At 52.5% G+C, this 25143-nt stretch overlaps 1 protein-coding gene across 2 annotated transcripts in view; it reads right to left on the reverse strand.

Moving 5' to 3' along the window:
* PKD1 (polycystin 1, transient receptor potential channel interacting) overlaps positions 1 to 25143 on the reverse strand; it is an 81576-nt gene that overhangs the window by 35685 nt on the left and 20748 nt on the right. For both annotated transcript variants that reach the window (XM_072935745.1, XM_072935744.1), the window contains exons 2-11: positions 13774 to 13845; positions 13232 to 13303; positions 11761 to 11930; positions 8503 to 9171; positions 8098 to 8281; positions 4978 to 5192; positions 3350 to 3462; positions 3144 to 3270; positions 2001 to 2287; positions 384 to 1109 (exon numbers count right to left, since the gene is read on the reverse strand). In XM_072935745.1, the coding sequence (XP_072791846.1) occupies positions 384 to 1109; positions 2001 to 2287; positions 3144 to 3270; positions 3350 to 3462; positions 4978 to 5192; positions 8098 to 8281; positions 8503 to 9171; positions 11761 to 11930; positions 13232 to 13303; positions 13774 to 13845 (2635 nt within the window). The remainder of the gene's footprint in view (positions 1 to 383; positions 1110 to 2000; positions 2288 to 3143; positions 3271 to 3349; positions 3463 to 4977; positions 5193 to 8097; positions 8282 to 8502; positions 9172 to 11760; positions 11931 to 13231; positions 13304 to 13773; positions 13846 to 25143) is intronic.

Here is a 25143-nt window from a genome sequence, read left to right on the forward strand (position 1 = left end):
AACAAGACTGCAAACACCAGAGGAACTCCAAGACTTGGAGGGGTGAAACACCTCTACATCTTCAGCCAGCTGATGTAAGGATTTAGCAGAGCAAATCTAAACACCTCAAGGAACGACTACCGGGACAAGGCAAGACAAGGTACACACTGACCTTTCCTAACGCCTCCGGTGTCCTGGGGAGCTGGACAGGAGGCACTGCCTTACCTCAGGGGGCCCAGGGGAAGTGCAGCTGAGCTGCCTTCCTGCTGGAGAGCACCAGTGCTGGTGCCACATGCTGTGCCTGCAGCAGCGCACGGCCTGGCAGCTTAGCAGCAAGCAGTGCCCCCGTGCCCCGAGGCAAACACACCCTGAGGGAAGGGCTCAGAGCAGCAGCAAACACTCACCACCCGCGTGTTCAGCAGCACTCTGCTCTCGGGGTCGGGGGTGGCCCTCAGCCCGCGGATGGGCTCCTCCACCTTCACGGTGACCGTGATGTTCTGGGAGCTCACCGAGTTCTCCGCCACCAGCACGTGGGTGCTGAGGCCCTGGCCGAGGCCGCCCAGCTGCAGCACAGCGAACCAGGTGTCGTTGGTCTCCCTGGCGCACAGCGGGGCCAGGGCCGGCGGGCAGGTGGCCACGAAGGGCACGGTGCGGTTGTCCCCCAGGCAGCTGGCCGTGGCGTTGACCCCCGAGGAGAGCTTGAGCAGCAGCGCGGTGTGGTTGGTGGGCAGGTAGAGCCTGGAGCCCTGCGGGGCGGGGTGGAGGACGCGCAGGCCGGAGACGCGGGAGGCCACGCGGAAGCCGCAGGACAGGTTGGCGCTGAAGAGCCCGTTGCCCACGCTGGCCCGCACCGCGTAGCCCCCGGGCCGCTCCAGCCCCGCGTTGTGCGGGCTCAGCACCGGCACCAGCTGCTCCTCGGCGTAGCGCACCCGCAGGGAGCACGCCGAGCTGTTTGCCCGGGGGGCACCCGCGGGGCTGTGGCACGAACCCGCTGCCCACGCTGAGCAGTTCCCTCTGCCCGCGGACGCGGCTCTGCGGCGGCACCGCAGGAAGGAGCCCGAGGCTGCGCTGTGCTGGATGCTGAAAACGTCCCCAGCCCTGACAAAGATGTTTTCTTTTCTGAATGTGACCTGCAGAGAGGGGAGAGGGGTTTGGATTAACGCCTGACGTTAAGAGCAGTCGGCACCCAACTCCTGCCCGGGCTCAGTTCTGGGTTTCCTGCCAGGTGGGAACCAGCAGAAAAGGGAACTAGCAAATCCCAATGCAGCACAGGGAGACCTGTACCCACCCCACCCTCCTTGGGCTCTCTAAATCAAACGTGCCAACAGGGAAATCAGCTTTATACTCCATCTCCACTGTGTTAATGCCACGGGAATAGCCCATGGAATCTGCACAGCCTTTTCATGGAAACACAGAATGGCTTGGGTGGGAAGGGACCTCAAAACCCATCCTGTTCCACCCCCTGCCATGGGCAGGGACATCTTCCAGCATCCCAGGCACAGCAGAGGACTGCAGGGAGCCCACGGCCCGTGTGCCACTGGGCATTTCCTTTCATTCCAATGGACTTGAGTGGCTCCATCTGCCACATGGGAACAACCCAAACTTACCTGTTGCCCTAGTTTTTAAAAGTGTTAAGTTTTCTTTCATAGTTCTTTTGAAAGTTTTAAAGTTCTCATAAAACTTCTTTAACCTTCTGATAATGTTTGCATATTTCTACCAAAGTTCTCACGCACTCTTCATGTAAATAATGATTATTTTGCATTCTTCTTCGTGGAAAGAGAGAATTTATTAATAGACTATTATTTTGACCAGTGTCGTTGGAGAAGTAACAATGTCATCCCACAATCCACTGTCACTTTTAGAACTTTATATATCGCGAAGTCAGAAATAAAATTTACCCTCTTTCTCTTTTAAACTTACCAAGCTTCTGCGTACTCAGTTCGTGTCCGACAGCGACACTTACCCAAAGCCCTCAGGAAAAAGTGCCCCATGACCCCCTGCTCCCAGCAGCCAACACTGACCTGGTACTGGGAAGAGGGGCCAGCTGGCACCGTGAAGAGGAGCTCCTTGAGCAGCTCACGGCTGGGCTGGCTGTCGCTGGGCTGTGGGGCCCCAGGGGCAGGGCTGCTGCCAAAGGAACTGTTGGCACACTCGGTCCCATTGCAGCAGCTGTTGTGGGATGAGCACAGGCTCGTCAGGGGACACCACTGGAAACCAGGAGGACACTCCAGCAGCGTCCAGTTCCCGTCATCCTGAGCGCTGGGGAATGGCTCTGTAGTGTTGTTTTCCTCCTGGTAGTCTGGAAGAACTGAAAGAGAAATCAGTGATAGCCACTCTGAATATTAACACTACTAATGCTCTCCTCTGCTCCAAATTCACCATTTTTTCCATTTTGATGATGGCTCCACTCTTAGAAAAAGCTGCAACTGCAGCACATCCTGCTGCTACATAAATGTCCTGTTTTACTGGAAAAATCCACAAGATCATTAAACGCAAAGTTGTCTCTTTTCCAGTGAGAACGTATCAATTTGCATTCTGAAAGGATCTGCGCTACAGCAGAAGCGAGTCCAAGTGAAAGCAAGAGCTGGCCTTGACACTGAAAACACATTAAGCAACTTTTCTGAAGTTAATGTTTCCATGTCAAAGTATCAGCTTGTCAGTGTCAAAAAAGATCCTTTTGTAACCAGCCAACCCCACGGCTACAACAAACATTCTGCTGCAGAATTAATTGTTGCCAAAACTGTGACTGTTGAGCTGTTGTACAAGGAATAAAAGGCTTTTTAGATTATCTCATCCATCAGGAAGAAATGGGCTCAGGAAAATGTTCTTCCTTGTTAACCCGCGGGGCCAGATGGACCAGAACACATTCCCATTTGACATGTGTCTTCACAAAGTAAAAAGTACAGCTCAGAAGATTAATGAGCTTCTCCACATGGTCCTTACACTCACACTCTCCTCAGGCATCGAGAGAGGTTTCTCCTCTGTTATTTTCTCCAGGACTACCACTGCCCCAAGGCTGTGGATCCTGCACTTTGATCTCCTCAAAGGAACAGAACCAAACCTCTGAGCGATTAAGGGTCAGAGGACCAGAGGGGCCACAAGGCCAGCCCCAGTCTGACGGTGTCACCTCCACCAATCCCACAGGCGTTGAGGAGCAGCCTCACCTTCTCCATCCATCAGTCTGTGCACCTGGAACCTCACTTGGACGGGCTGGTGCAGCTCCTGTGTCACAAACTCCAGGGCAGTGAGAAAGCCCTGGTGCCTGAAGGCCAGCTCCGGGAACTCCAGCACCTGCAGAACACGCACAGCTCTCACCTGCCCGTGTCCCCAGGCGTCCCTGGGCAGCACAGGAGCAGCAAACCCCACTCACCTCCTCAGCCTGCCACGGGTCTGCCAGCACGGCCTCGCTCACGCTCCTCACGGCCTCCTCTGTGCCCAGCTCAGCCTCTCCCTCGAAGAAGTTTTCGGCGTTCAGGAGAACTCCTGTTTACAAAGGAGATATTGGAACAAAGCCCGTGAGGCTCAGCAGGGCCTGAAGCCATCCCCTCCACCCTGTGAAGCTGCAGCAGGAGAGCAGCAGCTCCATAATCCTGTATCTTCCTTCTCCTGACAGGTATCTTGATTTCTTCCTCATCCAGCACAAGTAACATTTTCATTTGCAATATTCAGCAACTCTGACTTCTGGGAACTGTGCAAGTAATCCTCCCTTCAACAATAATGATTTGCTTGGAATTTCTGAGCACCAGGTGCAGCTTCTCATCCTCCCTGTGCCCCTGGACTTTTTGGGAAATGTGGCCACGACCAGCTGGTTTCCACCACTGGCGAACACCGGTGGCTCTCTGGGGACTGGGCAGCTGCTGCTGCCCCTCTGACCAGGCCAGTGCCCTCTCTGGCCATGGCTTTTCCATCTTATAGAAATCTTCTCCTATGTTTCATGTCCATTTTACTTCTCTTTCTTACTTCCTACACCGGTGTAGAAGATTTGGAAAGCTGAATAACCACAAACCTGCACAGCACATCACACCTCACCTAATCAACTTTTTGAGCCAGCTCAACATCTCCCAAAATACACAGTGAAGGCCACCAAGCCACCAGAAGAGATTGCTCAAATAAGAGGGAGAAGCTATTTCCAGTGTTTGGCCTCAGAAATTAGCTCCTCTGTCTCTTTCTGCTGACAGCAAAGATGGGAGTAAGACAAACTCTTCCTTTTGGGCTGAAATTTGGTTTCTAGAAGTTGGTTTTGGGAATATTGCTGCAAGTCACACTCGTTTTGTGGTGATGTCCTGGAGGAAGCTCTCCACGCATCCCTCTTTTTCCAGTGGAAGGAAAGGGACACCTGCCCACCCTGGGTGTTGGAATCTGTGGTATTGATGATCCCGAGATTGTAGAAAGTCTCTGTCTGTCAGCCCCGCTGCCAAAGCAGAAGCCATAATTTGTCTGTGCTGGTTTCAAGGTTGTTTATTCTGTTTATCTCTAACATGTTCTGCTGCCCTGCCGCAGCTCTGTCCTGCAGGGCAGCGTGTGGGGCTCTGCCCTCAGTGGGATGGTACAAACATTAAATACCACAAACTACCTGTGCTGGATTTACAATAACGTGCCAATATCTGTCACCTACGTTGGACAGTGTGTCCCCAGCCTGAACCAACAGAAAAATGCCAACACCACAGTGAAACATGGAGGGCATGAAGAAGGAGAAAAAGGACAAGGCACACCCAATTTCCTCCATCTTGTCCCCTTCGGTCCCCTCATCTAGAATCCTAAAATTTTACTTTTGCACACGTGCCACACTTAATTATTACTGATAGCAAACACTCAGAGCTGGTAATTCACCCTGTAAGATTGAAAACTCTTTTCCATGGGCAGAGATCACAGACAGTGTCTCTGGGGGCTCTGTACAGGGGGGTTTCTGACCCCTGCCAGGGTCCCAGAGCTGCCAGGGCAGCCAGAGGGAAGCCCTGGGTTCCCACCCTGGGTGACAGCAGGGCCAGCAGAGCCCACCTGGTGGTTTGTACTCGCAGACGTAGCTGTGCTTGGCCATGCACAGGTCCGTGTTGCACTGGCCCGTGGGGCCCATGCGCACGCAGTGGTCAGCATTGGAGGGATGGGGCTCTCCTGGCAGCCAGTTCTGACAGCTCTCCAGATTAAATCCTTCCCCTCTCTGCTGCGCTCCAGAGCTTGCAAAATCATTGAATCCGATCCAGACGTCAAGGCTCCTGCAAAATAAAAAAAAAAAATTAAAAAAAAAAAAAAAAAAGAAGGGGGAGGGGGGTTTCAGGAAATCATGAGTATTAGAAAGAGCTGGGACAGCTGCCATCTATGGCTCTCTCTAAAAATAACAACAGCTCCATCGCGGTGTCATGGGCTGCATTTCATGGAGCCTTTAATAACCGAAGGGTTTCTGTATCCACTCTACCACCAGAACCTCAGGAGCTGCCCCTCCACAGCACAGCACAGCACTGCTCTCCCCCAGCATCCCCACCTCTGTCCCAAGAGCCTGGCAGGGTGGGCAGACCCTGGCACAGGTGCCCAGAGCAGCTGGGGCTGCCCCTGGATCCCTGGCAGTGCCCAAGGCCAGGTTGGACAGGGCTTGGAGCAGCCTGGGACAGTGGAAAGTGTCCCTGCCATGGCAGGGGTGGCACTGGGTGAGTTCTAAGATCCTTCCCAACCCAAACCATTCCATGATTCCACGGTTCAGGCTGACTGTCACCAAATGACCCTCCCAGACTCTGCCAAGCCTGCCTGGAGTCACGACCCAAGAGGAATGATCTGGTCACACAGAACTGTGTGGGAAAGCTGAACCCCCCAGAAAACTTGTGCTGGAAAAAGAAAGAAAACTTGACTGGCTGGAGAAAGGGCACTCAGAGGAGCAGATTTAATCAAAGGCTGACACTTGGGGGATTTACCACCAGTCCATTTTCCACTGCAGGTGGGACTGGCACCAGGGCAGGATTAAAGCTCAGCAGGACCAGGTCTGGGAATTCTCCTGGATGCAGCTCCTGGAGATGATGAGCTCCCCAGCCACCATGGCAAGGCAGCAGGCAGAAGGGACAACCCAGGCTGGAGCACTGCAGGCAGCTGAGCCCCACACACAGCACACTGCCAGGCTCCTTTAGGAGATGAAATGTCCCTGCCCCATTTGGAAACTGGCTCAATCCCAGCAGAGATCCTGGTGGAAAGTGCTGAGAGGTCTCTCATGGCCACAAAGACCCTGGAGAGCTGTTTCTAATCTCACCCAGCAGGAAGGGAGGCATTTGTCCCATGTTAACTTCTATTAACTTCTCCACATTAACATCCTGCACCCTTCCAAGCTCTCAGCTCCTTCTCCACTCTCCCTCCTGCAGGTGGAAATCAATCCTACCATGCCCTTGCCTGCCCCAGCGTGCTCCCAGCATGGTACCACAGCTCTGCAAAGCAGACTGGGGAGATAACTGGTGGTAACTGGTGCCTCTCCACCCCCAGGCTCACGCCAGATGAAATGATTCATGAGGTCATGCTGAAAAACGATGACAAAAATAACTTGTTCCATGAATCAGTAGTTTTCACTGCAAATGAGATTAAAAAATAAATAAGGGCTGTGTTCTGCTCCTGAACCACTGGCAGGGAACTAGGGAGAGCAGGGTAGGAAACCGCCTGCCTGCTGCCATCAGGAAAACTCAGTGGAGATTTTCCTTTTCTAATTCCAGCTATGATCTAACTGCAAGTCATTAGAAAAAAAAAATCAAAAAGTAAGAAAGAAAGGAATAACTAAAAGACAAGCTGCTGGCTGGCTCCCACCCTGCCCCACTGCCCAGCCCATTCCACTGCAGGGGGAACAGGAGGACTCTGAATAACCCTTTTTTAAAGCAAGATGTGAGCTCTCCTCTGCCTCTGAGGAAGGACTGAGCTGCCCTGCTGGGGCAGGAGGAGCAGAGCACGCCTGGGGAGGCTTGGAAGGGCAGAGGGGCTCTCTGTGCTGCCCAGAAAGTGGGGAACCCCTGGATGGTCCCATCCTCTGCTTCTGCAGGCAGGGAGGGACCAGCTCAGCACATGCTGCTCCTGGGGAGGCAAAGGAGAGGAGACTGCCCAGCGCCCTAATGGGAAACAGCTTCCTGCTTCTGCCATCTTCCCACAAGAAACCACGGGAGCTGCACCTCCAAAACCCTGCAGCTCGGCCCGTTCGCCTTTCATCACCAGGGAAATCGCATCCTGGAGCTGCCTCCTCCATGTTTATCTGTGTGGATTGATAAAACAAATGCACGGGCTGGAGGGGGCTGTGAGCAGAGGCTGTGGGGCAGCAGCTGGGGAACAGCCTCGCTCCCTGCGAGGCCCCGGCAGCTCCACACGCAATTCCTGCCACATCCCAGCACCCAGGAGTGGCTCTGAACCGTGTGAGGGACAGCCTCCCTTCCCTGGAGCAGGGAACACACGTTTGCAAGCTCAGGATGCAGCCCTGTGAGGGAACAGGGCACGGGGACCATGTGGAGAAGGGGCTGTCAGCCCTCGAGCGGAGGCTCAAAGCCTGTGCCACAGGCAGCTGCTCCATTCCATGAGTTTTCTGGGATGTGTTTGTGAGGAGCCCAGCTCCACAGCTGCAGCTGGCCGTGCTGACAGGGCTGTCAGGCCCTGAGAGCTCTCGGGTTGTCCTCCCTCCCCCGGCATGGCTGGCTGGAGAAAGGGCACTCGGAGGGGCGGATTTAATCAAAGGCTGACACTTGCAGCACTCTCTGTTTATAAAGCCCAGGCCTGAGGTGGAACAGATGCTGCTGGAGAGGAGCACTGCTGCTTCCCAGGATGAGAGACAGGAGGGGAAAGGCTCTGGGCTTTGAGCTGCAGCCATGTCTAAGGGCACAGCATCCCTTTCCACACTTCACAGGCATCCACAGGCACAAACACGGGGTACATGAAGCCCACCAATCTCTCAATTCCCAGTGTGATTTCCAGCCATTCTGCCCCATTCCTCTTCCTCTCTCCACAGCCTTTAAGGAAAGAAGCCAAGTCCAGCAAGGGCTCGAGCTCTGCTCGCTCCTCCTCTCTGTTCAGCAGCCTCACCCCCACCATCTCCTCATCCTCCGATCCCTCCGCCCTCAGGAAGCCAAAACCCGTCCCTGGGTGATGCCAACCCTTCCCCTCCTCACTCACCTGATGACATGAGCCACCAGGAAGCTCTGGATGTCGGGGCTGCTGACAAAAGCCAGGTCTCCATCCCCGAGCTCCTGGCAGTGCCGCTGTGCCTCCAGCCACTCCGCCTTCTCCACCACCAGCTGGTAGCAGTGGTTATTTCCCGGGAAAACCAAGCCCTCAGGGGGGCACATGGGGTGCACTGCTGCAGGAAGAACACAAGAACACAAGAATGTCCCAGCCCTGAAGCCAACAAAGCCCATCACTGTTAAAAGAGCAAAAAGTTAAAGAGCATCCAGCTGTCCAGCTGCCTCCACAGCTCAGGGAGCCAGGAGCACCCAGAGGAGCCATCCCTCACTGGAGGGAAGGCAAAGGGGACCCCAGGAGGCAGTGCCACCCGTCCCAGCCCCCAGGAGCCCTGCTCACCCCTGCCCAGCTGCCCGGGCTCGGCGGTGATGCCGTAGAGCACGGCCAGCCCCGTGCCGCCCCTGTTGCGGATCCGGATGTCCAGGCTCTCGTTTGCCACCACCAGGGAAGGGCACTGCAGCTCCAGCTGCTGGGGTGAAGCCACCACCTCGATTTCTGCCTGCTCCTGCAGCAGCCTGGAGCCCACCAGGAGGGTGGCAGTGACGTTGTAGCGCCCGGGTAAGGCGTAGCTGTGCACAGCTGTGTGTGCAGTGGTGTTGAGAACCTCGCTCCGGTCCCCAAATTCCCACAGTAAAGTGCTGGCAGCGATGGGAATACTGACATTGAAGAGCACGGGCTGGTGCAGGCTGTAGCGGGGCTGGAGCCCTGTGAAAGACACAGGCAGCTGTGCCTGGAAGGGCAAGGGGACGAGTGAGGGGCCACCACAGCCCTGCCCAGACAAATGCTCAGTGCAAAATGGCAAACAGCCAGAGGAAGAGTTTGTTTCGTGGGCAGCTCCACACACACACTGCCCCTGGGGGCTGAAACCCCCATATTCCTGCTCTTGGGAGTAACAGAGGGCACTGCAGGTCTCCTCGCTGAGGTTCCCAGGGTGGACAGATGTGAAGAGGATGATAAGCTCAGCTTCTTCGGTGTAGTTTCCTGTCAGGCACGTGATGTATTGAGCTCCTGCAGGACAGAACAGAAGATCCTCTTGCAAAACAGACTCTGGGATGCCATGGATTGGCGAGACCCTCCAAGAGAGAGCCACCCCACACTCCTGGGAACGGAATTCTCCTGCTCAGCTCCCACTCTGAGCGTTTCCTTTTTGAGACTTGCCTGGGAAGTCTTTAATCCCCCAGCAACAGTTTCCAAACTCTTTATGCTAATTAGTGATGACAGAAATAACAAGCCAGTCACACAGATTTATGGAGCAGCAGCACTCAGTAAATAAAACAGGGCTTTGGAGAGCCTGACACTCCCATGGGACATGGAGCCACCCAGTCTGACACTCAGAGGAGCCCACAGGACTTGCTACCAAGTGAGACCATGACTAAAGGATGTCCTTTGGTGGCACCCCGGCTTGGTCAGTGCAGAATGTTTCACCATGTGCTGCCTGAGACCTCCAGCAGCAAATCCAAAACAAAACACCTTTGGGCAGTGGCACACTGGGGACACAGGGGAGACACTGACGGACCCTCCACCAGGCCCACTCCCTGAGGCACTTTTCTCCGTGGGGAGAGCCAAGAGCGTCCCTCCTTGCAGGAAAATGTGGTGCTGGAGCGGAGGGCAATGCCAGGCCCAGGTGCAGGGATGCCCACGGGAAAACAACACTAGGACAGGGAACAGGGACACAGAGCCACCACAGCCCCAGGCCAGAGGAGCAGCTCACTCCCTTGAGCGTCATCCCCCTCTCTGGCTTGCAGGGGTGGGACATTTTCCTGCCACAAACACCCAGGCAGGGCCTCTCCCTCGGCCTCTGCCCACGTGGCCCGGCCACGTTTGCGCCACCGCCGCCGCCGCTGGTTGCTACAACATCTCCCCAAACATCTCAACAGCTCCAGCCTTGTGTGATCTTCCCAGACCTAACCCATCCAGCTGTCCAGCTTCCTGCACGGCCTTCCTGCAAATGCTGAGCCGCTTCTCCTAAGAACAGTCCCCAGAGAGGAGCACGGCACGGGAACTGCTCTGTTTTCCACCACCAGCCTGGTCATTCTTCATCCCCTGTCGGTCCCTGAGAACTGCCAGGAGCTGGCAGGCCATCCCAGCCTACTCCCATTACACTGAATTACCCAGAAGGCAGCCTCACATTATTGTTTCCACACTGGCTTAAAGTAGTTCAAGAGGGAACAGCTAATTATCAAAAGCAGTAACAGCGCCAAGTGTTTTTCCCTTTGATAATTCCTGCAAGATGCTGCAAGCTGGGATAGCTTTGCTGGGGGAAGAAGAACAACCACCACCTGGATTTTGGTCCTGGGGAGCACTGCTCCTCACCAGGCAGCTTAGCTGGCTCCCAGCACCCTCAGCTGGGTCCTTCAGCCTGATCCCTGCATCCTTCTGTCACACAGCTCTGGGTGCTCACCCCTCCATCCTCCTGTCACACAGCTCTGGGTCCTCACCCCTCCATCCTCCTGTCACACAGCTCTGGGTCCTCACCCCTCCATCCTCCTGTCACACAGCTCTGGGTGCTCACCCCTCCATCCTCCTGTCACACAGCTCTGGGTGCTCACCCCTCCATCCTCCTGTCACACAGCCCCCAAATTAAAGGAGATGCCTGCTGCCTGCCATAGGGAGCCCTTGCTCTCCCTCCCTCCCTCCCTCTTATTCCAGAATAACCAAGCATCCAGGCAGGATCAGTTTCCTTAGGGCTCTCCCTTTTCCAGTGAATGACATTTCTCCTGGCCAAGCAGTCAGTAAAATGCCCCTGGAGCAGGTGGCTGTAGATCAGGGCAGTTCATTCTCCCCCAGAGTGGGGCCCTGCCACCTGCAAAGAGCCAGCTCAGCATGTCCCCAGGTGCCATCAGCCCCCATCAGGTTTCAGTGCTTGAGGTCAGCCTGTTCAAACCCTGGAGCACGACAGCCTGGGACTGCAGGTCACAGAGCCAGAGTCCTGTGGTGTCTGCTTGTGCCAGGCACATTCTTCTCTCTCTCTCTCAGGGTTTTTCATAGAGGTGCACAGAGAGAAGAAAGAGAAAACAATTCCTATTTCTGCTCCTTGTTTTCCCATGTGGAATGTGTTTGGTGAATTGTTTACCTGGGGTGATGGCTGGGTTGGATTCTGGTGAGGATTGTTTGAGCCTGGTGGCCAATCCAATCCAATCCAATCCAATCCAATCCAATCCAATCCAATCCAATCCAATCCAATCCAATCCAATCCAATCCAATCCAATCCAATCCAACCCACCTGGGGCTGGGCTCTCAGAGAGGGTCAGGAGTTGTGAGTTAGATATGGTAGTTATAAAAGTAGGTTTGCAGTTTTAGTATCTCCTTTAAATAGTATATTAGTGTATTATAGCATAATTATAATAAAAAAATCATTCAGCCTTCTGAGCTGGAGTCAGACACCAGTATTTCTTCCCACCAGGTTCACTTGCATTTCCAGTATCTGCTCTGTGGTCAGGGCTGATCTCAGCCCCGGTGTGGCTGCCTTGGTCCTTAGGGCAGCAGGGTACAGAGTGTGTGACCAACACCTGGTTAATTTAATTAGAACTGGTCACTCAGCTGCCCCTGAGCCCACCACTCCCCCTCAGCCAGCTCCACCCCACAGCCTCTCCTTACCACAGGTGGCATTGAGGAACAGGACATCGAAGAGGGACAGGTTGGCCACCTCAGGTGGATGGGCACATCTCGTGTCTGACGCCTCAAGGACTCTCACTTTTCTCTCTTCCACCCAGCGGGGCAACCAGGACAGTTTGCAGTCACAAACAAATGGATTCCAACTTAAGTTTCTGTCAGAGGAGATCAGAACAAGTTAGGGATTCATGTGACATGTGCTAAGCCTTAATTACAGCAGCGTGCCGAGCCCTCCCTGTTCCCATCTGTGCCACTCCACTGAAAGGCTTTGGAATAACTGGGAGAGGAGTTAATGAATAGGGAATCAAGCAATAATTAACGTGATTTTTCTAGAGGCTAGAATTAGGCAAGTACTCCAAGTACTTTTTTAACTCTACAAATAATTGTTGCAATTAGAAGCAAATGACAGACACAATCATATATCTAAAAAAATCTGCCATGCAGGAGCCCCAGGGTATGAGGGCAGCCTCTCCTGCTCGGGGAGACTATTTACAGCCCCATTAAAAAACAGCTAAGAGAATAAAATTGATCTGTCAAAAAAAGAAATGCAAAGTCAATGATAATCTTTCCATGTGGCAGTTCAATGAAAAGAGGGAAACTTTAATTGCAGCTAAGCTTGATCCAAATTACAGCCTTTGGCACTCAGCTGTGAGCAGGACAGAGCTGGAGCTGCGTGTGGAGCTGATGCCAGCAGGGTTGGGCATTTGCAGGGCTCACCCCGACCCTGAAATCACCACTTTGGCACCAGGCTGAGCAGGGACAGCTCCCTGGGACGCAACCCTGGGCCTCTGCATCCTTCCAGAGCCACCTGTGAGCCAAAGTGAGGATGCTCTTCGTGTCCTGTCCTCAGGGACAGCATGGGGCTGAGCTTTTCTCCTGCTTGCCAAGAGGGCGTGCATGGGGTTAATCCTTTGGCTCACCCAGAGGCAGAGCTGCCATTTGTGCTGTGACTTCAGGGATCCCTCCCTGAAACGTGTGGCTTCCCCTCATCTCCCTTCACTTAGACTTCAATTAAAAACCAAAACCTGAGAACTTGAATCACTTGAGGACAATCTGGAAGTGACTTGCACACCTCAGTCAGGACCTACCACGCTGCAGGAAGCACTGGATGCTCCAGGCTGAAGGGGTGACCACGCAGACAGGACAGTGTGACCAAGGGCAGAGACAAGGAGCTCAGCAGAGCTGGTGTGGGAGAGAAGCCAGGAAGACAAGAAGGCAGCAGCAGAGGCTGGAGATAGCCAGGAGACAGAGGCAGAGACCAGGAAAAGGCCAGGACTGAAGGAGAACAGGACCCAGGAGCAGGACACGGCTTGAGGAAAGAACTGGAGACACCCCAAAAAGCAGCTGCTTGGGTGGGCACCTGATCAGTATCTCTCCAAGTCAGCACAGCCTCCCCCAACAGAGGGATGCTTCAAGGTCTACATAAAGGACTGGGAAACAAAGAAGATGAACTTACATTTCACTTAAATTAAATAAATTATCAAATATTCCATCTTCTAATGTAGAAATCTGGTTGTGGCTTATATCTCTGTAAAAGAAAGAAAAGTTCATCATGTTAGAAGCAACTTCCTTGTCACTGCAGCTTTTCCCTGGCAGGGTGGGAGATGCTGGCACAGGTGCCCAGAGCAGCTGTGGCTGCCCCTGGATCCCTGGCAGTGCCCAAGGCCAGGCTGGATGGGGCTTGGACAGCCTGGGATGGTGGTACTTCAAGGGCTTTAAGATCCCTTCCAGTACCAACAGATGTGTTGTGATAATTCTCTTTCTCTGGCCTTGAGATCCTCTCCATCCAGCAGTGCAGAGGGTCAAACCCTGCCCAACTCCAAATGCCAATAATTCCCAAATCACTGGAGTGAGCAGCTAAAGGCCCGGGAAAGGAGCCCAGGGACAGGACCCCGTGGGGCTGGGGAGATGAGGTGGAGCAAGAACAACACGAGCCAGGGCCCAGCTCAGCCGTGCTGGGGGGCACTGGGAGGACTGGGGGGCACAGCAAGTACTTACAGCTTTGCCAGCGAAGGCAGGCTTCTGAACAGCTCAGCATCTAAACCACTGATCCTGTTATTGGAAAGATCCCTAGGGAAAGCAAAAAAAAACCATTTTCAGCCTTCGTTCAACCCCGTTTTGTCACACCTCCATTAGCAGACCTCAGAAGAGCCTCTCTCCAAACCCCAGCCAGAATCCTGACTGGAAACGTGATGTGTTGAAGGCAGAGCATTTTTCCCAGCCAAAGAAAACACCTTTTCCAAAACCATGAAGCATTTGCTGCTCATATAACCTGCAAAAAGAGATCAGGAGCCTCAGGATGTGCCCCCACTCTGCAGCACACCTGGAGCAATTACACCACGCCACACGTGGTGCTCAGTATGATGCACCCTCTTAAAAGATATTCAAGTCTAATCTATGTTCAAAGAAGTCATTAAGAGGTACTTTAGACGCAAGTAGTAATTATCTCAGAGAAAAATTTATTATGAACTTCCAAGTGTGTTTCTCGTGCCAAAGCCCTGATCAGTAATTACAAAATTGATGCGTCAACTCTACGTTTTAAACATCTTTTTGTCTCTCTTTGGAAAAGCTTAAAATGGAAGAAGAAGCAATAAAGAATATTTTCCATTTGAAATCAGGACAGATTGTCATTCTAAAAGGAAGGCTGCTTTAAAAAGTCTCCAGTTGCTCCCAGTAACACCAACAGCCTTCAGCTCATCCAAACCAAAGTCTCCATGTCCAGCCCAGCCCTCTCCTCACCCACCATCTTCCTCCCCAAATTTAAATATCACTCAGAGAAGAAGCTAAAGTTTTGCTCATCAGTCTCCACTTGTTCCCAATAAACGTCACTATTCGTTTTCAGAAAAATCTCCTTTGGCCCAAACTTTCTTTTAGCAGCATCAAAACACTTCCTCCAAGCCCATGTGATGTTCTTACCCTTCATGGGTTTCTGGCTGAGCTCCCCGGAGAGGACAGGGCTGGACACACTTTGCCATACTCCTGTCTCACTTTTTTCCCTATAAACACCTCCTCTCACTTCTCCTGGCTGTCTCAGCTGTTATTTCTACCCCTTAATCAATTATTTCTTGGTTTGATCTGACATTTAAACTTCATTTATCCAACTGAAAATAATTCTGCCAAACTGGCAGGAAAATTACGTACGATTCCAGGAAACTGGGGATAAGTGACAGGGATGGATGCCTCTTTAAAAGGTTTCTTTTCCCTGATTTTGCTGTCTGGGAGTTATTTGCCAAGCTGAGAGTGGATTCAGAAGAGTTCACCAGCAATACCAATACAGAAGTCCAAGAAATGTGCAAAATAGCAGCTCGGTAAATACATTAACAAAAATATCCGATCATGGCAGCGATCTCTGTCCTGGAGCAGCTGGGACAGCACTGGAGGAGCACAGAGCATCCCTGGCTGAGCCACACTCTGCCCAGGGGACAGCAAAGTCACCCCCACACTGCTTCCAGCTCCCACCGCAGGACGAGCACAGAGACAGCTCGGACTGGAACCCAGGAGCTCCAGGCAGGACAGAGCTTCCCTGGGGACACCCCAGCTCCACCTCTCCTGAGCATCTTCTGTGCACTGAACCCCTCTGTCCTGCTGTGGGGAAGCACCAGAAGGGCCAGAGCTCCAACCAGCCACCCTCCAGGGAGACCAGCACAAATATTTCCCTTCTCCTCTGAAATACCTGGAAGTCGCCCATTTGGTTTTTAGGCAGCACCTCAAGTCCAAGGAAAGGAAATGGGAGTTTCAGCTCAGATGCCTTCCTGCTCCTCGCCCAGACAAGCAAAACCTCCAAAACAAACCATTCAGCTGCTGCGAAAACAGGGCTCTGCCATTTCCAAGAGCCTCTTCCAAGGTGCTCCTTAGCTGCAGGGAGCTTGGGAAGGTGTCAGACACTGGGATCCTGTCTTTGGGGTGTCATGTCTCACAGCTGGAGAGGGCTCCTGTGCCTTGCTGTCCTTTATTTGCTGACAAAGGACCTTGGCTGGCATCCTGCACCCTCCAGGGCCCAGCTGCCATCAGGTGTGACGGGCTGAGCTCACCCATCCGAGCACCCTGAGCCACAGCCCAGCGTGCAGAGATGCTCACCCAGGGGAGAGCTGGGGCTCAGCCCCAGGACTGAACCCCTGGAGGCTGCCATTAACCCTGACACTGTCACTTCACTGCAGCTCAGATGCTGCCCAAGGACCCCCAGCCCTTGGCTCCAGCTGTGTCCCACACCCACAGACACTGCTGGGCTCCATCCAGGCCAGGCACCAGCCTGGACCCTACAAACCAGGACAATTCCCTTGCTGTTTCCTACAATTCCCTACCTACAAACCAGGACAATTCCCTTGCTGTTTCCTACAATTCCCTACCTACAAACCAGGACAATTCCCTTGCTGTTTCCTACAATTCCCTACCTACAAACCAGGAAAATTCCCTTGCTGTTTCCTACAATTCCCTACCTACAAACCAGGACAATTCCCTTGCTGTTTCCTACAATTCCCTACCTACAAACCCGGACAATTCCCTTGCTGCTTCCTACAATTCCCGACTGGTACCTACAAACCAGGACAATTCCCTTGCTGTTTCCTACAATTCCCTACCTACAAACCAGGAAAATTCCCTTGCTGTTTCCTACAATTCCCTACCTACAAACCAGGAAAATTCCCTTGCTGTTTCCTACAATTCCCTACCTACAAACCCGGACAATTCCCTTGCTGCTTCCTACAATTCCCGACTGGTACCTACAAACCAGGGCAACTCCCTTGCTGTTTCCTTGCCCTCATGATCCCACGAGGAACTGGTATAAAACCCCTCATTTTTCAGCCTCCCTGACCTCCTGCAAGGGAAGCAGAGCTGCTGGTGACAGGACAGCTGGGAGAATAAGGAATGGTGGTGGATCCAGCGCCTGCCACCTCCAGCTAGATCCAGGGAGCAGCTTTCTCCCACTGCTCCCTCTCCAACATGCATGAAAAATCATCTTATGCCTTCCTGGCATAGGATAGGCAGCTGGAAACCAAGCTGGGCTGCAGAGAAGAAAACAAACCAGGAAATACTGTGGGACAGAGCTCAGCCTGGCAGCACCACAAACTGCCACGACTGTATTTTCCCAGCCCGCTGCCAGGCCGGAGGAAATTCGGAGCAGGTTCAAAGCAGAGCTGAAGCCAGCAGCAAACAAGGCTCTCCATTGACACTCTCTGCACACACAGCCTGACGCCCTCCCCACGAGGAGAAAGAGAAATGTCATTTCCTGTGGCTCAGGGGTCTGTAGGAACTCGCTGTGCCTCCTGGAAAAGGGGAGCCACACAACTGCTCAGTCCTGCCTCAGTTTCCACAGCTGTAAAGTGGAGCCATGCAATGTCATTCCGTGGGACATGGGGCACCAAAACTCACCAACAGCTACGGCACAGGACACAAAGTGTGTCACTGAGAGCTCCCACACTGCCATGTTCTGTTGCTATAGGACACGTGAAAGTACAACACGAGCTATCTGCTATTTTGCAAGGTAAAAGAGAAAGTTTATCTTCTGACTCCAACTTTTCTATAAAAAACTTTTTTTTTATACTTTTCTAAAGGTGACAGTGGATTGGAGAGTGAATGGGCTACTTCTCTAAAGACATTGGACAAACTACTTGTACATCAAGTTTCTCTACCCCCGTGAAGGAATGTAAAATAATATGTTGTTTATAGAAATTGTGTGGGAAAGTTTTCTAATAGAATGTAAACTCAGAAGGCTTTAGAAAATCCTTAGAATCAGGGTGACAACGTTCCACCTCCCAGCCCAGCAAAGGGAGACATTCAAATACTTCTGGAAAAGGGAGGTGGTTTAGCGAGGAAGGTGAAGCTTTGGGAAATAAGGGAATATGCAGTAATGAGGGCGTCAGCCTGAGCCTTGGGAGCCTTCAGCTCCATCCCAGCCCCGCCAGCACTCCCTGTGTGATGCTGGGAGCATGCTGGAGCTGGCATCCCCAGCTGGCAGAGAGGGTGAGGCTGGGTGCAGCACACACACCACCAGCCCGACCTGCTGCCGATGGACTCGGGTAATTCTGGGGAAAAGGTACCAAGAGCTGGCTCCTTCCTCACCCACGGAGGAGGCGACAGGGGGGAGCAGGAGGGCTCAGTGCCACCACCCCATACCTCACTGATGCTCTGAGCCCCCTGAGTGCCAGCCCGGGGGTTGTCCCTGCTGTGCCAGGCTGGCTTTGGGCACTGCTGTTTGCTCCCTCCTTCCAGGGAACATCTCGTGTTCGGCAGAGCAGGGGCGGCCCCGCCGCCAAGCCTGATGTCATGCTCTCATTATGTCATTTGTGGGTCTGCTCTGCCTCCATTTCACAAAGAGGGAGGGAGGCAGAGCGAGGGCAGAACTTCCCCAGCCCCTCTGGCGCAGGGAGCCCTGCCAGAACAGTAATGGGAGAAGCGTCAGAGCGAGGGGCACAGCACGGCCCAGGACAGGAGCTCCAGGCCAAGGCCACCACCAAGGCTGAGTTCCTTGGCAGGGTCAGCTGCTGAGACCCCAGCAGTGGCCTGGGGTCACCCCTTGTTCCCCTAGCCCCAAAGGAGAGGTCTGCCATACGTGAAGTCGAGTTTTCAAGGTTGTTTATTTCTCCTTATCTATAATATTTTCTCTCTGACCTGCCGAGGTGTGCCTGGTACAGAAGCCATGGCAGTCTGGGTGGTGTTTACCTTTTATATCAAAAGTTACGTACAGACTGTTTATAACAAAGCACCAATATCTGACATCTGTGTTGGACAGTGTGTCCCCATCCCAAACCAACAGAAAAGTGTCACTATCACAGCAAGACAAGGAGGGCAAGAAGAAAGCAAAGAAGGCTAGAAAACACCCAAATTCTTTCATCTTGTACCCCCTTCAACCCCATTCTAAAAATCCCAAAATTCTACTTTTTCACCCCGTGTTAATTCAACTACCACACTACTCAAACCCTTGTGGCTTGTAATTCCTGATACAAAATTGACAGCTTTTTCCACGGGCTAAAATCAAAGCCAAAGGTGTTTTTGACTTCATGCCAGGGTCTCCAAGCCCCCTGCCAGGGTCTGGAGCCAGCCAGGGCAGCCAGAGGGGTGTGCTGGGTTCTGACAGTGCCTGTGGGGCAGCAAAGCCCCAGAGGGGCAAACACAGCCGTCAGCAAAGCCCATCAGGGATTCCTGCCACTGCCAGGGGACTCCTGCCACAGCCAGGGGATTCCTGTCACAGCCAGGGGACTCCTGTCACAGCCAGGGGATTCCTGTCACAGCCAGGGGACTCCTGTCACAGCCAGGGGATTCCTGTCACAGCCAGGGGATTCCTGCCACAGCCAGGGGACTCCTGTCACAGCCAGGGGATTCCTGTCACAGCCAGGGGATTCCTGCCACAGCCAGGGGACTCCTGTCACAGCCAGGGGACTCCTGCCACTGCCAGGGGACTCCTGCCACAACCAGGGGATTCCTGCCACAGCCAGGGGATTCCTGCCACAGCCAGGGGACTCCTGTCACTACCAGGGGACTCCTGCCACTGCCAGGGGATTCCTGTCACTGCCAGGGGATTCCTGCCACAGCCAGGGGATTCCTGTCACAGCCAGGGAACTCCTGCCACAGCCAGGGGACTCCTGTCACTGCCAGGGGACTCCTGTCACTGCCAGGGGATTCCTGCCACAGCCAGGGGATTCCTGTCACAGCCAGGGTGTCCCAACCATGACCAGAGCACTGCAACCACAGCTGTGGCACCCCCATCACAGCCAGGGTGTCCAAGCCATGATCAGAGTGTCCCAGGCACAGCCAGGGCATCCCAACCACAGCCAGGGCATAGCTATGGCACCCCTGCCACAGCCAGGGTGTCCCAACCATGATCAGAGTGTCCCAGCCACAGCCAGGGCAGCCCCAGCAAGGTCAGGAGAAGCCTCCCTCCAGGTGGGAGCTGTCTGCAGAGAAGCTGTGCTCCAGGAGCAGCTCCTCACAGCCCCGCCGCCAGCAGCTTCCCACAGACTTTCCCAAATATGGCTGTGGAGCCGAGCAGGGATGGAGGCCCTGGAACAAAGGGGACCAGTGACCTCATGCAGGACGTCACGCTCTGGCAGGGCTGTCCTGGAGCCATGGCACCGTCTGCTCCATCCCTCTCCCCTGCCCAGGGGGCTCCCAAAATCCAGGATCCTCTTCCACGTTGTTATGTGTAGTAGATATAATTTGCACCATTTCCAATATGACATATGTGATATTGAATATTTGTTAGAGTATACACGTTTGTATTAGGATTCCCCCCACCCTCACAGGTGAGGTGTATATTGGAAACTGATTTACAAGTAAGAAGGTACAGCTTGCCAGGAGATGGGCCATGTCTGGGGAGATACAGAAACCCCAGGGGCTGATCATCCCCTGAACGACCTGAGATGGAAATCATGGAAATCCTCAGGCAGATCCATGTGAATGCAGCGTTCCTGAATTCCCATAAATTTCATCAAGGGATTCAACAAACTCCAGACACTGATTTGTTCTCCCTCATCACCAAAAAAGAAAATCTTATTAACATATGGACTCTGAATAGAAGAAAAGACTGATTGCTGAAATCTTGGCCTCAGGCAGAACTTTTCCTATAAAAACCGCTCGTGCCAGGATGGGTGTGTGGGCATGGAGGGAAACCTCTGCTGAGGCTGACTTCTGGTGCCCATCCCGGGCTCGGCTCTGCTCTTTCCTTGTGGCTGGCTAGATAGAATCTGATTGCAAAATAAATATTTTATTTTTCATATTAATTTGGCTGGACAAATTTTCATTTATAACAACGTTATCCTTACCCTGAGCTGATTCCATCCCCGCATTCCCAACACCACTGGGGTGTCACCAGGGGCGCTTGGGGAGGCCAGGAAGGGGCTCCAGGGGGACAGGGAGGTGGATACAGGGGTGGCAATGGTTCTGAGAGCTCCCTGCCACCTTCTGAGCTGCCCGAGTGAGCAGGAGCTGGCACCGAGCAGGGCCAGCCACGCTCCTGCCCTCGCTGCCAAGGGCTGACTTCATGTGGCACAAAACGAGGAAGAAACCTCAGGCACCACCCAGCCCTGTGACAGCACAGCAAGGATGGGAAGAGCAGAGACCTCCAGCTCGGGAGAGCAGCAACCCAAACACCCAAACCCAGCTGATGTCCGTAATTAGCACCGCACGTAAACGAGTTCCAGCCAGGGCTATGTCAGCCCTGCAAACACTCATTTGCTTCGTGGAAAGTCTGCAAAGCAACCAGAGATGTGAGAAGTCCAGGTATCTTCCTAGCACACGTGGCACAGCTCAAGCAGATCCTATTGCAGCCCAAAGCCAACTGCTTTCCATGCAGATGCCCACTTCTTCCCCCAAAACATTTCTGTTCCACGTCCTGTGCCACTGCGTGCCAGCACACAGCAATTGCAGGGCCCAGCTCCGCTCTCCTGAAAACCCAGCACCTCCCCAAGTCAGCATCTTGGGAGCTCAGGAACATTTGATTTTACCATAAAAAGGGAGCCCTCTGGAAGCTGTAATTTAGGGATTACACAGCTGAGCTACTCAGTGCTTAATCTTCCTTACACAAAGTGAAGAGTTTTCAATAAATGTTTAGGTATTACTGATATTAACTCACCACTGGGACAGGGAATGGCCTAGATAATCTTTGCCTCCTGTTTTTTTTTATTACTCAATTTGTATTTATTTAGTAAGTGAGGCTTTTCCTTGGACAGCTGTCTTCTAGGGATGTGAGAAACAGTAAAAACCCCAATGCTATTTAGTCCCAGCACTGTAAATTCTGCAGTCCACAAGAAACGAGCCACAGGCAGAGTTCACAGGATGCAGGAGGCTCAGGATAATGCTGGACTGATCACAGGGATGTGCCACTGAGCTGACAGGGGAGCTGGAGCCAAGGGACACGGAGAACTGCAGGAAGGCTTCTCCAAAGCACACGTCCCATCTGCAAACACTGGTAAAGTCTGACTGGGTTGTTCCTTGGAAACCTTCTGGGGTATCTGTGGTTTGTACCCCAAAAGGAACAGGGGAACCATCTCAATGTCACTGATGCAGAATGAGAGCCACGAACCAGGGACTGCCTGACCCTCCAAAACACGGGGAGATCTGTCAAAACCTTCACCCCACTTCCGACCTGAATTCAGAGCACAACCCAGCTGAGAGAATGTGAGACTGATAAGGCAGCACCAGATCAAAAGTCATTTCTTCAAACAGTTGGGAAACAACTCTCCCATTTCTCACACAGGAACAGTCAGTGCGTTGTCAGGCACCAGCAGCACAAACAAAGGGAAAACAAAGCCACAAGCAGCAAAACACAGCCCTCGCAGGGGATCAGGGAATCCTGGAATGCTTTAGGTGGGAAGGGACCTTTCAGATTACCCAGTTCCACCTCCTGCCACAGGCAGGGACACCTTCCACTAGCTCAGGCTGCTCCAAGCCCTGGAGTTCACAAAGGATTGAGGATTTAGGAGAAACAGCAGCCACCAGGCAAAGCCTCTCATGGCAGGTGAAGCAGACACACAGAGGACACAGGAGAGTCTCATGGCCAAAGGTACGAGGTGGCTGAGGGAATGTCACCACATCCCTCCCGCTGCTGGAGCAGCACAAAGCTGAGCAGACCACATGAACGGGTTTTGGCCTTTTCCTCCAGAGTCCTTTGCAAAGTCTGAGCTCCATGTCCTGTTCCCAAATTCCCCAGCCCACAACACCTGCATGCAGATGGAGCACAGGGATGGGGATGGCTGCACACAGACCTGCCAGGACCTGCCTCAGCGCTGACACGGACACAGCCTCCCACTGCCCCCGTCCCCAGACCTGGACTGTCCCTTCCCAGGGCAGGCAACGCTCCTCAAACCTTTCCCCTTCACAGCTGACAGTCCCAATCTGTTCAACCTTCAGCTAACAGCCCCCTCAAACACCTCCAAGTTTTCCAAGTTCCTGGGTGGCTGCTGAAGAAAAACAGTTTTCTGTCTATTTTAGCCCTGTCTGTCACTTGATTTTCATCTCCAATATGTTTTACCAACATTCCATTTAAGAGGCTCCCCGTTTCAGGCTCTCACCAACATCCTTCAGCTCCAGCCTGGGATGTTCCCTGAAAACATTGATGGGGAAAAGGACAAGAAGAAAGGAAGAGCCACTCAGACCCAGGCCTGGCAGAGCGTTGTCAGTGATGGAGACCAACTCTGAGCAGGATTTTGCAGCACAGCCTGTGCTGGAGAGCTGATGAGCCTCTTGAATTACTTTCTTCCTCCCAGAGGGAAAACTCATGGATTTGGGGTTGTCAGATTAGTACTTGGTATGTTTAAAAATAGCCCAAAGTAAACTTTGGTGCTGCTCTGTGATGCTGAGCACAGCCCCAAGTTCACAGCCACTGCCTGCGACAGAAAATCCCCAGAGCAGGAGGGCTGGGAGCAAAAAGTGCAGCACGTTCAGAGCCCCAGCCCTGGCCCACAGCACAATCCTGTGGTGTTTTCCCTGCAGTCCTGATGTTTATTCCTGATGGTTTATCCCAGCAGCTCAAACACTGCAAACCATCAGGTTGCACACACTTATTCCTGCGTCGAGCCCAAGCAGGCAGCTCCAGCCTTCCAGAGGATGTTCCCATTCACATGAAGACTGAGAACCACTGAAAGGTTTGGGCTGCAGCAAACTGATCGAGTGGGAAGTGTCCCTTTCCCATGGCAGGGGGGTGGAACTGGATGGCCTTGAGGTGCTGTCCAACCCAAACAATTGTTTGGGTCAAATCTGTCGTTCTATGAAACATTCTGAAGCCAATGTTTAATCCCTTTAACATCTGCAATGTTGGTTTCTTTCATTCCAATTCCTAACAAATACATGTGACATTGAGTCAAACTCAAAAATTTGACTCAGAATTCAAATTCTGACTTCTTGCAGAAATCAGATGTGTATTACATCAACGTCAGCATCTTCTGCTCATCCATCTGCAAAGTTACTTAAAAGGCAGAGGTTTGGGAGATCTATTTTCCATGAGTGGATTTTCCATGTTGACTGCCACTAATTACACCATCCCCTTTAATTTTTAGCTAATGCCATGCTAGGCACAGCATTGTTTCTCCCTGGGACAGAAAATCAGGACATTGGGCTGATAAATGTTTGTACCTCCCCATTTACCTTCTGTTAACACTGGCACCATGTTTGTTTTGATCCAGTCCCTGGGAATCTCCCTAAGGCCCAAAAATCCATTAAAAGCGAACATTAATAGCCCAGAGGACTCTTCAGCCAGATCTTTTAAAATTCTTGGATGCAAAATATCTGAACTTGCTGGTTTAAGAAGGTCTAACATTAACAGCAGCTGTTTAACATCCTCCTCGGTTACTGTTGGAGTGGAAAGTGTTTCATCATCCTCATATGATACAAATACATCACCTGGCTTTTTTCCAAATAGAAAACAGAAATATTTACTGAGCAGTGCTGCCTTTTCTGTATTTTCATTGATAATTTGACCATGTTCATCTATTAACAGACCAGTATCACCTCACTCCTTTAAGTCCCAGTATACTTGAAAAACTCTTTACTATTCTCAACCTTGCTGGACACAAACTTCTCCTTAAGATTCTTTTGCTTACCAGTGTTCAATGGGCCTGATCTGAGCCCACGCTCATCACAACCAACATTTCTCTTTCCTATCTTGTATATCTATTTTCTGTAAGGGCTTCCAGCTCTCATTCAGGCTCTCACAATGCCAGAGGCAGAGTTTTGAGCATCCACAGCTTCTCTGGGCAACATGTGCCCTGGAAATGTTCCAGCAGCCTCACAGGAAGAATTTCTCCCCAGTATCCCATCTCACCCTCCCTGTGCTGGTGTGAAGCCATTTCCTCTTGTCCTGTCCCTCCTGGCCCTCCAAAATCCCTCTGCATCTTCCTCTGTGTCCATGACTGACCCTTTAAGGGCTCCTCTTTAAGGACCTGATGCCCCAATGCTTTGTTCTCCCTTTCTCTGCAGTGATGATGATAAGGAAAGAGAAAACAGAGAAGTAAAAAAATTAATGCTCTGCTATCATCCTATTAAAAGAGGACCAGCCCCACCACATATCCCTCAGGGATGGTTACAGCCTTAATTTGAAGCTCCTTAATTTGAAACTGTTCCATAAAAAGCAATTTTCAGTCTTCTCCACTCTCCACGCAAACTATTTTTTTTTGTGCAATTAAATCCTCATCTTCCCATTTTCTCTAATTCTGGCACATCCACAGCAGCTGCTTTGTCCTTGACATGCACAACCCTTGGATACCTGTGGGAGGTTAATGATGGAACCCCAGAATGGTTTGGGTTGGAAGGGACCTTAAAGCTCATCCAGTTCCAATCCCAACACTTTCCACTGTCCCAGGCTGCTCCAAACCCCAATGTCCAACCTGGCCTTGGGCACTGCCAGGGATCCAGGGGCAGCCTCAGCCTCTCTGGGCACCC

This window comes from Taeniopygia guttata, chromosome 14, assembly GCF_048771995.1.
Source record: "Taeniopygia guttata chromosome 14, bTaeGut7.mat, whole genome shotgun sequence".
Taxonomy (NCBI): Eukaryota; Metazoa; Chordata; class Aves; order Passeriformes; family Estrildidae; genus Taeniopygia; species Taeniopygia guttata.